This window comes from Lontra canadensis, unplaced genomic scaffold, assembly GCF_010015895.1.
Source record: "Lontra canadensis isolate GAN:19392208 unplaced genomic scaffold, GSC_riverotter_1.0 scaffold4, whole genome shotgun sequence".
Lineage (NCBI taxonomy): Eukaryota > Metazoa > Chordata > Mammalia > Carnivora > Mustelidae > Lontra > Lontra canadensis.
In genome coordinates, this window is record NW_022630998.1 from 41,405,535 (window position 1) to 41,417,921 (window position 12,387).

The window sequence follows — 12,387 nt, forward strand, 5'->3', positions numbered from 1 at the left end:
TGCTCTTGACAGGAATAGCCCCGTGTAAAGAAGAAAATAATACATTCTACAGATGATGAAGTCAGCTGGTGGACCGGTTATTACAAAAGAATTTTGAAAACTACACTGAAAAACAAAACAAAAAGCCCTCCCTGCAGTATCTGAAATAAAGCCGTGTTTGAATCAATCCTGGCAAAGGAAAACTGCCAATTGTGAGATGCCACTGGAACCTGCCGGGGTTGGGACCATCACACTGATCCTTTATGACTCCCGACACAGGGACGGTGGCCACCACGCAGAAGGGGATCGGCCTGAGTAAATCTGGGAGAGACTCTCCCTCTCGCCCCAAGTTGGATAGGATGCTCTAGGACCCCTGCCTTTCTCCCACGTTGAAGTAGAACACACACAAGGACTTGGATGAGCCAGAAGGGCCGCTGGGATCCCTGTGGTGGCCGTGACTTTCATGAGCTCTCCACGGCCCAGCACAGGAGCAGCTCAGATCATGGGTCTTGGCCGTGTGGTCCCAACTGAATGGAAAGGTGGGAAAATAACAAATGCAGATAAAAATCTTTTTTCAAGTCCGGCTTTTTCTGAAATGAATGTTTATTGGTTGTTAACGGGTAACCTTATGTTAAAAAGACAGTCTAAATGCAGCAATTATACCTTGCGATCAGCGTTCCAAACAAAGGTGAACACTGCCCCAGGAGGCCGACTTTCTTCCTACAAATGACGTTCTCTGACCCGCCGCCACACTGCCTTAGAGTTCCAGTAGGTCTGTCCTTGTCACTCATGTCTAGTAACAAAGCAGATCAGAGCGGGAAAAGACTGAAGTTTAAGTTACTCACTTCTCCATAATCGTTGAGAAAGTGCACACCATCTCGTCCCCCCTCCCTCTGCCCCACCTGTACAGCCCTTTGCTACATCCCCCTCCCTAGATTCAAGTTCACAATTCTTTATGAAACATTACCAGGTACCGTATTTTAAGAGTTTGGAAAGAACATTGTTGAACTCAGAGATACTTTGTCATATTTATATATCTTTCTCTTTTTTATTGAATAAAGCAGCTTTGAAGCTTATCAGGCACTGCCCAACAAAACATTTAGTCCAAAAAATCTGTTAGGAACTTTTTAACCTTGGGCTAATAGCCAAGTACTCTGTACAAGAAAAACCGTAAAATATTTCATAGTTTTAATTCTGAAGCCATTTTTTTTTTAACTGGCATTCTGTACATTTCTTTTTTAAAAAAGGAAAAGAATCACAAATGAATATTAACAATAACAAAAAAATCAGGGACAGTATTTTCAGGCAACAGAAACTAGGGTGGGGAAGCTTATTCTGAAGGTACATTTAAAACGGAGATAACAATGACAATTAAAAATTGCATAGCACTGTGAATTTAGCCTTCAGCAAAACAAAACAGAAGCTATTTGGTATTGATACAAATCCATCTAGTTGATAGTTAATCATCCACTGTTATGTACATATTTTATATAATGAATGTCATTTAAAGTCCTGTTCTCCAAGCTCCGTTTCTCCGTCGTTGGTGGGGTCATTTTTTTTTTTTTTTAAAGTCTAAACAAAACACTTCTGACACTCTGCTACGACAGAATTTCCTCTGACTGTACGTTGAGTGGACGTTCTCCTAAAATGTCTCTCGTGAGCCGAAGTGCCTTTCTGCTACATATCGTTCATTTCTTAGGAAATAATCCACAGTGCGACGTGTCTGGGTCCACCGTGCACAGCAAGGCCCAGGCCCAGCCAGCCTGGCGCGAGCGTTTGCAGGCCGGGGCTCTAGAGCCCGGCCATCCTCTGGTCTCCAAGGTCCCCCACTTTGAGCTGGTAAAGCTTCAGAAAGCATGAACAAGCACCATGGTTAAAGGCCTCTTTGTCCCTGCACGCAGAGATTTTTGCATTTCTTTTTCTCTTTGTGTTGTTGTGGCTTAAATTAAACCAAAAGAAAAGAAAAAAAAAGAAAAAAAAACCTCCAAAAATGTAAGGAAGGACAAGCGCTCCAGATTAGAAACGTAGGGTCACTACTCGGTGCTAGGCTGCGTGTCTTCCCCTGTACTCTTTTGTCAGAAGCTCGAGTCCCATCTGAAGGCAGATGGCTTCGTTTCCGCAGCTCAATGACAGGTCGGGCTGGAGAGGAGCCCTGTGCTTTCCAGAGGCCTCAGGGTGGTTGAACGTCAGGAGCAGGATCTGAGGACAAGTGCTTCATCGCCTCTGCTGTGCGTATACCGGGTAGGCTAGTGTGACGTTGAGCGAGTCATTGTGCTGCACGAGGGACGTGTGTTGGTAATGTAGCACCAGTTCTTTCAGGGAGCTGTACAAGTTATAGGGTTCGGCAAAGCCATAGCCGGTGGCCGTTTTGTTGATGACACAATGCTTGACCTCGCCGTCCACCCTGCAGAGGAGAGAGAGAACACATGCCTTTTGAGCTGGTCCTAGACAATTCTCGACTCCACGAGGTGCCGCTCGTAAAATCTTCATCATGGAAAAGTACACTCCGCAGGCCATCCTCCAGAACGGGACGCCTCCCAGGCTAGCTGTCGACTCGTGGCTCTGTCACTTACCGGGTGAGCGACGTGGCCTGGTAATCCTGCCTCCCTGAGCCACTGTATTTGCATCTTTAAAATGGGATAGAGGTGACCCGGAGGCTTTGTGTAACAGCACTCTACTCTTACCGGCATTTGTAGGATTCTCTCAGGCTAGCCTTTCACTTTGCATTTCCCCTATGTGCTCCTATTCTCTTGGCCTTTCCCCTATGTGCTCCTATTCTCTTGGCCTTAACTCCAAGTAAGAGCAACTTTGAGATGCTCTTACTTCCTCCTTCCTGTACGACTATTTCTCTGCTGAAGTGGAGGGAGACCATGAATATGCTGTATTTTTGGAACCTTTCTTCCTGGAGGACACTCTTCTGAAATGATAGGAGCGGGGGAATAGTATGAGAAGTAAAAGGAAAATGGGCCCTGTGTTAGAAATGTCATCTCTTGGGTGCCCTGATCTCAAGGGCAGTGACCTTTCTCTCGTTGTTCTGACCTGTTCCTGCTGTGGCCCTGACCTGGGGGTGGAGCTCTCACAGGAATTAACTCATATTCCACTGCTATTAGCCTTGGGAAGTTAAAAAAAAAAAAAAAAAAAAAAAGAAAGGGGGGGGGGGGGGGCGGGCGGCAAGTAGTGCTAGTTTCATGGCAAAGATGAAAAGATCCGGACCACTCCTGATTAACCAGTTCATGAATTAGGCCCCAAAGCCCAGTCTCTGAATCCCACAGCATTTCTATACTTCTGCGAGGGCTTGAAAAACAGCATGTTTTCTTTCCTGTCCTACACTACCGCACCGTGAGGTTCTCCCACGCCCTTGCCCCGGCTCCGGCGGCCAACGGGCAGAAGTGGGCAGCCCGTCCAGAGCGGCGTGCCTGGCGCCCGGCAGCGGGAGCTACGTACACGACAGAGCAGGCGTAGCAGCCCTGTTTGCTGCTCTCCCGGACCAGGAAGGTGCCGTCTCGTTTCCCTCGGAGTAGGTTCTCCGCTTTGTTCCTGTTGCTGCTGCCCACGTTCCAGGTCTTCTCATCGTGGTGCGGCAGATCCTCATCATCTTCCACCAGCGAGTATTGGCTAGAGAGCCAGGAGAGAGAGAGGGTCTCTGTGAAGCACCCACCGGGGACGGCCTGCCCTGCCTCCCAAGCCCTGTGGGCCAGCAGCTGCGGCTCTGACTCCAGCAGCTTCTCAGGCCTGCCTTTCCTCATCCAGCTTCAGCCTTCAATGTGCCCCCCCACCACCCCCGGACAGAGAGCACCGGTAAGTTAAACTGCAGTCAGGAGCTCCACTGAGGAACCTGGGCAGAGAGGAAGGTGTCAACCAATCCTGTTCGTCCAGTTCAGATCAGGAAATGTATTGACTAGGAGGACTGCCAGTTTTCAAATAATTCAAACAAAATACATACTTAAGCTTTGGGAGATCCACTGAATGGAACTGTGTTGTGTTTTTTTTTCCCCGCCTCCCAACTGTTTGAGAAACCCATAGGGATTTTTTTATCTAGGTCGGCATCCCCCTTCCCTGAACTTTCCTTTTATAACATTCAGGATAAAGAGACATCGTTTATAGAAGATGTTCCAAATTCAGTAAAATTGCTCACTGTTCCGCAAACAAAGCAAGTCGTGCATTTCCCTAAAATGAAAAACCTCCTTTGCTGCCTCCCACCTGCAGTAAGTACTTACTCTTCCGTATTTTCATTGCCCAGCCACTCATTCAGCTTCTTCTGCCGAACACCTTTCTGAGTCAACCACCTGGAAAACCAAAGAAGAAAATGCATTAATAACGTAGCCTTAATTTTTGCAACTATCAGTTGGTGGCTTCCAGGGTTCGGCTTCTGGGACTTACATCAAGTATTGGTCTCTTGTCTTTCTCAGCTGAATGAGGTCTGGTTTAATGCTGTTCATGCGTTTGTCAATCTCCCGGTACTCAGCTGCCTGCTTCTTCAGGTCTTCCTCCAGTCTCCTTCTACTGTCCACAATTTCACTGATTCGGGACTTTAACTTCTCATAATTATGCATAATCCTACAGGCAAGTGAAAGGCATGGGTCATTACCTGCTCTATCATAATGGTTTCCCAAAGCTTTCCTCAAGTTAAGAATGCTTTCTTGGGCTGTCATTTTTTGTTGTTTTTTTCTTTCTTTCAATTATTCAAAGCACAGAAAGCAAGACCATCTTTCAACAGTTCTGGAGGATTCTGCTTATCTTCAGCACAAAGACAGCCCCCCTGATTCACCAACCTTTGTATTTCTTTCTCATTGCCTTCGCGTTTAAATTTTTCTATGTATTCTTTGCTGTACCGTTCCTGGCTTTGGCACTGTTCTTCAAATATTTTTATGGTTTCATTAAATGCTTCAATAGCTGTTCTTTTCATTTGGATTTCCTACAATACAATGTTGAATGAGACAATGTCATACCTTTCATAGAACAGATAACGTGTTACTGTGAGACACTGTCGGGACACTTGATGCTATTACTATCTAGCATCTGAGTACTCTGTTACCAAGCAAGGCCCCTAATTCATAAAACCCATTAAAATAGTATCAGAAGCACACATTTACTTTGGGAATTTTTCCAGTCTATGTCCTACAATTTCCTATAGTTTTCATTGTTTTAAAAGTCATTCCCCTTTATCAGCAATTTAAGGAATCCATGTTGCCTTTTACTCCCTCTGGTGGTCCTAGATACATCATAGCCCAGAGAAGATTAAGCCTCTAGGAAAATACTGCAGGGAACGGAGCTATTTTTTTATGACAGGGTATATAATAGTTAAATCTCCATTTTGGAGGTCAGACAAGTTTGTGTGTTGGGGGGCAGGGGGAGTTCAATCAGGAATTATGTCAAATCCACTTAAAACTCACAGCAACCTCTTCAATTAGCATGAGTACTTATTGTGAAATCGTTAAGAGCTTCATGGGAAAGCTTATGGAGATATACTATGGTCTAGAGAGCCTATGAATAAAAAACAGTGATTCACAAATATACGATCTTTTCCCCTCATCCGATTAGCAGAAACTGAAAGGACACGTCTTAGACTCTAGTAACTACAAGTTCTGAGCCTACAATGTGACTTTTGTAGAAAACTCACCTGGGAAGTACGGGTATAATCTTCATATAATCTATCATATTCCCGGCTTTTTTCTTGAAATTGAGTGTTATATTCATGTAATTTTTTCCCTACAGCTTCAATATTATCTTCTTTGACAACTTGATCCTGGAAAAGTGAGAGAGAGAACTTCAGCTGATGAAGTATTTAGTCAATGTTTTGGCCGATATCAAACTGTAGTAAAAAGTTGTTAAAATCTCATTACATGCAATTCATCTGCTTCACAATGTTTTTGAAACATTGCAAAGTATCTTGTCTAAATACTGTAACATGAGTATTCCAGTTTGGATTACCTGTTGGTATTTGGACACTGGATAAAGTAATTTCACGTCCAGTTTGGGATTATACTGAGCTAGAGACTCATTCCGGTAGTGGTTTATTAGTTCAACCACAGAGTTGAAGGTCAGTGGGTCAGAGAAGCCATATTTCCCATCTCGGTGGAATATTTTGATTAATTTGTTATTTCCTCCTTTCCTGTAGATACAACACAATAAATGGCATCACAGTCTTCTTTAAAAAAAAAAATGTGTTTTGACGTCTGCTTCCACAGCTCCATCTTTGTTACATTCCCGGACTCACCTTAGTGTAAGAGTATAATCCCCATGCATCTTAGTAGATGCGTCTCGTACCAAAAAGGTCCCATCAGCTGTATCTCGAAGTTTTTCATTCACTTCTTCCCTGAAAGGAAAATGACACAAGACAAAGCTCACTTTGAGGATTCAGTAACTGCTTTTTGTTTTTGGGAGTTTTAACTTGACAGCAAAACTAAGCACACAGTAGGCAGAGCTCCCTTCCAGCCCCCTGCTACCCACAGAGTGCATGTACTGTTTATATAGAAATGTTATAAAGTTCATCTCCTTACAAACTGGGAGCAACAAAACAACATACCCACTTTCAGTACTGGTGTAGCTGTGGTACAAAGTTTTATTTTGTAACCACATACACTGAGCACAAAAACACATAATCCCCAAAGGGACTCCTTAGCCCCCCTTCAAAAAAAAAAAAAGCGACAAATAAAGATGCCTTTGTAAAGTATGTGTCAGATAATAACACAAACCCTGACAGTTTTCCCTAATGGAAAGTGACTTTGGACCCTGCCTTTAGGCAGTGCCACTCCACCCGGGTGCTTTCCTGACATTTCTGTCCAGAATGAAACTTGTCAAGTATTTAATTTCCCATGGCATCCGACACCCACGGTCCCCCAGCACTCAGGGACTTCTCTGGTCTTCTCTGGAAGACAACCAACTATGCTTCGTGCTTATGTTGGAGGACATCCTAAAAATGGAACTTAGCATGCTGGTGCGTTTCTCTCTCTAAAACGAGCTCGCTCTCTCCAGTGAAAACTCAGAGCACTTATATAGCCTTACCTTGAGATATCTCCCCAGTACCACTCAGCATCTTGTAAGGACATATTGTTATTCATACCGTTGTTGGCTACACTAGTGGGTTTTGGTGGTTTAGGAGGCAATGCTGCAGATGAAAGAGAAAGAAAAGTTGTTTGTAATCTCAACTACAGTGGAACACTTAGGTCTAATTTATGTTTCTTTAGAATACTGTGAAATACAGCAGTAATTCTCAATTCTATGAAACCAGATCATTATGTTAAAAAAAAGGACACCTTTCAGAATATGGGTCAAAAAGAAAAAGTGGAAAAAGAGAGAACAGCTTAACAAATGAACCCGGCTGGCAATGTGAATGAATCCAGAGTCCCGGCATTTTCTACTTCTAGGCTCTAGTTATATTAAAGTTTCAGGCCTGATCAAATCCAGCTAAAAGAGGAAACCGTGAACATATGAGCAGGAGGAATCACATGGGTTGGCTTTAATTTCCTCCTCTTATTTAATTATAAAAGACAAATTTGGTTTCTGTCCTCCACAAATGCTGTTGCTGTAATAAAACTCATCTACAGCAATATGTTTTAAGAGGAGGAACTGGTTTTCTCTAATCTTAGTATTTCAGGCACTATTCTGCCAAAAGCCACTTTAAGAAACTCATCTGTGACCTAAATCTCTTTAGTATTCATGTTAATATTCTTTTGGACAAATTTGCTCTATATGCCAAGACTGAGGAAAAACTGTATCCCTCTTCCTCAATGTCAAATCAGTATTCATACACCAATTGGTGATAAATAAAAGACTGCAGTGTTTCTGAATTTCTTAATTGGGAGCAGGGCTAATATTGGAATACAGTTTAGGAAGCAAAATAAGGCTAACATTTTAACTGAATTCTAAGTCACAAGTTTTAAAGGACGAGTAGTACTTCATGCAAAAATTTCAGCAGTCTATCAAGAATATTTTGTAAAGCCTAGGACTAAATAAATAATGGGAAGCCAACTCCTTTTCTCATTACAGTATCTTAATATAAGAGCAGGTAAAGTCTCAAGCGTTTGATTTAGAATAGTTTCAAGTCGCCTAGGACTGAGTTGTAATCACTGCTAGGTTTTACATGCTTTCTAAAAGTACCAAGTGTTATCACTGCAAAGTACCACACTGTCCTCATCCACTGTCAAAAGAGAAAAGCAGCAGAAAGGACGCATCCTTTTAATTAAAGGAACAGTATGAACGATATACAACACTATAACCCAAACAGCAAAGGACCCCGGTTAAACAAAAGACACCAGTGAAAAAGTGGAATTCAATTCCTATCTGTTCAAGTAAGAAAAAGCATTCACCACATACAGGCTGATCTGCTTGCTTCCACAGGCAAACAATTTCATGTCCAAGCTATGATCAAGCTAATTTTTATTAAATTACAACAAGTTAATAAATAGAAATCTACAGAGGATCAGTTACAGTAGTTGTCAAAAAAAAAAAAAAAAAAACCCCACAAAATAAACTAGCTTTCTAAAAGCATACTGCAGTATTACCTGGTGGATCCATTTCTATATAAAACATCAAGTCTGTGCCACAATTTCTATCTGTCTTAGCATATTCTAAATCCAGGTCTTCCATATTCCAAACAGTGTTGTACATTTGTGCGAGAGTTTCCTTGGCTGAGCTCAGTTATAAGAAAAGAGTCCGGCTTTCTTTGTAATGGTGTCTTGGAATTCATTTTAAAACCTATAAGGGGCTGCACTGTAACCTATTACATCACACACCCGAGCCAATCAAGTCAGAAAAATGTCACCAGACCACTCCTGCTTCATCACTTCTCTTCAACATCCAGCCCTAACACAATCCCAACCTTGCCGAGAACCTACATTTACTAGACCAGCAATGTATGTACATGCTCATCGTTTCAAAAAGATGTTTGATTTGACTCTTCTCCACCACCAGTGAGTTTTCTAATTCCTTTTTTATTACTCTTTGTAGCATGGTACGCTCCGCTGTTGGCAGGTTGACAAAAGCTGATATGCTGCAGCACGTAGCTCCCCCCACCCCTCCCCCTCCAGTGCATCTGGGTTAATAGAGAGCCTGATCATGCCTTGGTTTAAAAATCTTACAAATGCATCAAAATGGTATATTTAAGGTGTATTTTACAATCCTTAAATACTTCCTGTATATATTAAAAGCAGAAGGGATCAAGAACTCTGGATATTTCATTTCATTCCTACCGAATTCACGGACAACTCAGAACTTAAACACTGTTACAAATGTACACCACATGAGAAAAGCACAATTAAAAGAAAAATCTACCAAACATAGTAAAGTTAAAACTAGACCTTAGGGAATAACAGTGAAAAATCTTAATAGGAATGAAGACATGTATATTCTTAGCAGACATTAAAATGTTACTAACAAGACTAGTCAAGGTAAGTTCTATCTTCCAAATAGAAGCCATTTATCAGAATGTAGAGGTAGCACGATGTTTGCAAACTATTTCTCACCAGCAGCACCAGAAGTCTGAAGATGGGCTTAATAGTGCTTAAGGGGGGAGAGTGATGTAATCACTTTTGAGATTTTTTTTCCCCTCCATCTCAAATTCCTCCTTCTGGGGACCCTTAATCCTGGTTAGCAATATGTAATGTAAAGAAGTCAATTCCCCTATAAATCTATTTAGTTCTCTAGAGCCATTCTACATATAATCCTTCTACCCTTACTAGAGCCTAATGCACATTCCCATTGTAAACCATCTCTTCACGTTTACAGTATAAATCAGAGGAAATAGTGGAGCCAAGGCAAGGCATTCTCTGAGCACTGTTCACTTGGCCCCATCTAGGTGAATTCATTTGCCCATTAATGAGGAAGACAGACTCAACCCATACCCTGCAGCCCGCTCCCGGGAACACTTTTCTATTCCTAAACTCAAAATCACACACACACATATGGTCAAAGTGGGGGTGTGGGATATGTCCTTCAGATAAGGTTCAGAAGAAAATTTTTTTAATACAAATGCATTTCCTCCCCCAAAAGGGAGTCCTGCCAGCAGCTGCGGACAGGCTAACAGCCCCAAGGGCCACCCCATGCCCATGCCTTCGTAGTGGGGAGCACTTGGTGTGAACCAGTCCTGCTGCTGGATCCCCTGTGGCAAACCAACCCAGGGAGGAGGGGAGGGAGACAGGTGATTTTCCACGTCTCTCCCAGGCCTGGCCAGGTCCCAACTTCCAGCCAAGCACGTTGTAATTACCTCCTTCCCCACTTCTAACCCAAACCCCATCTTTTCCTCCCACCGTGCCCCTCCAGGAAAGGGGGGAGTGTCTCCGCTCATCCCTTATCTGCCCTCCCCAGACAGCACTTAATCAGCCTCACTCACACACCCGCAAAGACAAACTACAGAAGAGGGAACCTTTCGCAGAAGTACACAAAGCAAAGCAGGGCAGCGGCGAGCGGGGCACAAGGGAGAGGCAACTTACTTTGCAGGTTATGCATGTCTGCAGCCCCCCGCGGCCAGGCGGGTATCCGACAGTGAGAACAATGCCTGCGGGCGCAGCGGCGGCGGCGGCGCGGGACCCTCGGGCTCGCGCGGCGCGACACGGACGCCGGGACGGGACCGCCGCAGCAGCGCCGCTCCCTGCCCGCTCCCCGCCGAGAGAGCCACTGGATGCTGGGGCTGCGGCCGGGAGGGGAAAAGCCCCGGCGCTCGCACGTCTCGCAGATAAAGATCACGGCTTCATGATTAACTTGGGCAGGTTCAAATATTTGCTGAGCTAGGGATTTCGGGTGGGGGAGGGGAGCCCGAGTCAAAGTCAAAGTTGTCATCGGCTAACAAGTGGCCACCGCCAGCCCCGCGCGCTCATGTTCGCCGAGGAAATGAGAAGGCCATTGTGGAGGGACCTAAAATAGTCTCTCTGACTGGCTGCGGCAGCGCGCGGGGCTCAAGTGGCCACAGTGAAGCGAGGCACTATGCGCGGCCAAACACAGGAAGTGGCTGAGCTAGTTCAGCAAAAATAGAATCAAAGCCTTGCTTGTAAAGGCCTGAACCGCTCCGCGCCGCCCAGAACACCGTGCCTCCCTCGGGGGCGCCTCCTCCCACACACAGCAGCACGGACAGCCCCGCAGGTGCACCGCGAGACCCCGCGGGGGAGCTCGCCAGGGCACAGGTTTGGAAAAGGCCTGCTTGTGGGAGGAGAGGATCCTCCGCTGGGTTCTCTACTCCACGACCACGTGAGCACTGGCCGATAAACCCCACTGTGCAGCTGCTCATACGGAGCCGACTTCAAGCCACGCTTAACCAGCCACAGGAGTGTCTGACAATGAAAAGGTGTGTCTGCATGAAATTCACGTGACCGCTAAACGGCGCAAAGGATAGGGCCAGGAGGACGGTACGCCTTCCCAGAGGATCTCTGTCCTCTGAGAAAGTGGCAATGAACCACACTAAAACTTGACCGACGAAAATTTTCACTGGCCTCAGGGTAAGATGGAGGGGTTTCCTGATATCCCCAGAACCCGTAACAATGTAAAGTCACAGAATCACTAACTCTAAAACCAGAGAGTAATTCTAAAGAGCACTTCAAGCAAGTCCCTCAAGCTACACTCTGGGAACCCTGGTCCGGAGGGCAGAGGGGTGAAGTGGTTTGCCCGGGATCAAGGCTGGAGCACCATAACCTAGCCTGCAGACTTCTGGTCCTAAACTTTTTCTCCACCCACTGGCCCTGGTCTTCACTTCCTTCTTTCAGAGAAAGTTAAAAGTACACATGAAACTGAGGTTAAATTCTTTTAGGCCACATGTGAAAAATTTCACACCTACAACAAAATTGACTTTTTCTGTTTTCTATTTTTAGCTTGGTTACAGTTTTAAAAAAACTACCTTCTAATTCTCCGTGAAGATACACGGGTCTAGCCATAGTATTTACCCTCAGACACATGACCCCGTGGTCCCATAGGGAGCTAAAGGAAGATCTAGGTGCTGACATCACATGCACGCAGGCAGGCCCCAGCTGCAGGATCACCCACAGTATCTGGGAAGTGCGCTAACCTCATGATGCAAGTGACTTTATAAACTTTCCTCTGGTGCAACTGATAGAGCATGAAAAACCTACTTTCCAATGGAAAGAAAAAAGTCTTTAAGTGGATCTTCCAGCTCCTGCCTGCTGATCACTGAGACATATGGTTAGTTCTGAGAACACCCTTGCACCCTGAGCTGCCGAATCTTGCCCTACTTTTAAAAATAGTCTTTCTAAAGCTAGAAAGCTTGGAAACATCAGTCTCTTCAGCTACCTGATTCTACATGATGTTTCATGTCAAAACCTTCCAAGATGATAGTGTCTTCTAGTCCAAAAGTGTATTTTCCATCTCAGAAAACTGTCCCCTGGAAAGCAGTACACTCTCCACTTAGAGAAAGCAAGTTTTAGATTTGAGAACTTTGCGTCGTCTCTTACAATATGTACAATC

At 44.5% G+C, this 12,387-nt stretch overlaps 1 protein-coding gene across 3 annotated transcripts in view; it reads right to left on the reverse strand.

The window, feature by feature from the left end:
• Nucleotides 1-998: 998 nt before the first annotated feature.
• Nucleotides 999-12,387, reverse strand: part of PIK3R1 (phosphoinositide-3-kinase regulatory subunit 1) — an 81,664-nt gene continuing 70,275 nt past the window's right edge. Inside the window, exons 1-10 of one of the 3 annotated variants that reach the window (XM_032849341.1) lie at nucleotides 10,410-10,466; nucleotides 6,985-7,087; nucleotides 6,197-6,295; nucleotides 5,911-6,091; nucleotides 5,600-5,725; nucleotides 4,752-4,894; nucleotides 4,360-4,536; nucleotides 4,197-4,265; nucleotides 3,424-3,594; nucleotides 999-2,383 (exon numbers count right to left, since the gene is read on the reverse strand). In XM_032849341.1, coding sequence (XP_032705232.1) covers nucleotides 2,194-2,383; nucleotides 3,424-3,594; nucleotides 4,197-4,265; nucleotides 4,360-4,536; nucleotides 4,752-4,894; nucleotides 5,600-5,725; nucleotides 5,911-6,091; nucleotides 6,197-6,295; nucleotides 6,985-7,087; nucleotides 10,410-10,425 — 1,275 coding nt within the window. In that variant the 5' untranslated portion in view covers nucleotides 10,426-10,466 and the 3' untranslated portion in view covers nucleotides 999-2,193. Of the gene's footprint in view, nucleotides 2,384-3,423; nucleotides 3,595-4,196; nucleotides 4,266-4,359; nucleotides 4,537-4,751; nucleotides 4,895-5,599; nucleotides 5,726-5,910; nucleotides 6,092-6,196; nucleotides 6,296-6,984; nucleotides 7,088-8,483; nucleotides 8,914-10,409; nucleotides 10,467-12,387 lie in introns of those variants that run through there. The other 2 variants (XM_032849336.1, XM_032849326.1) reach the window with 2 other exon arrangements.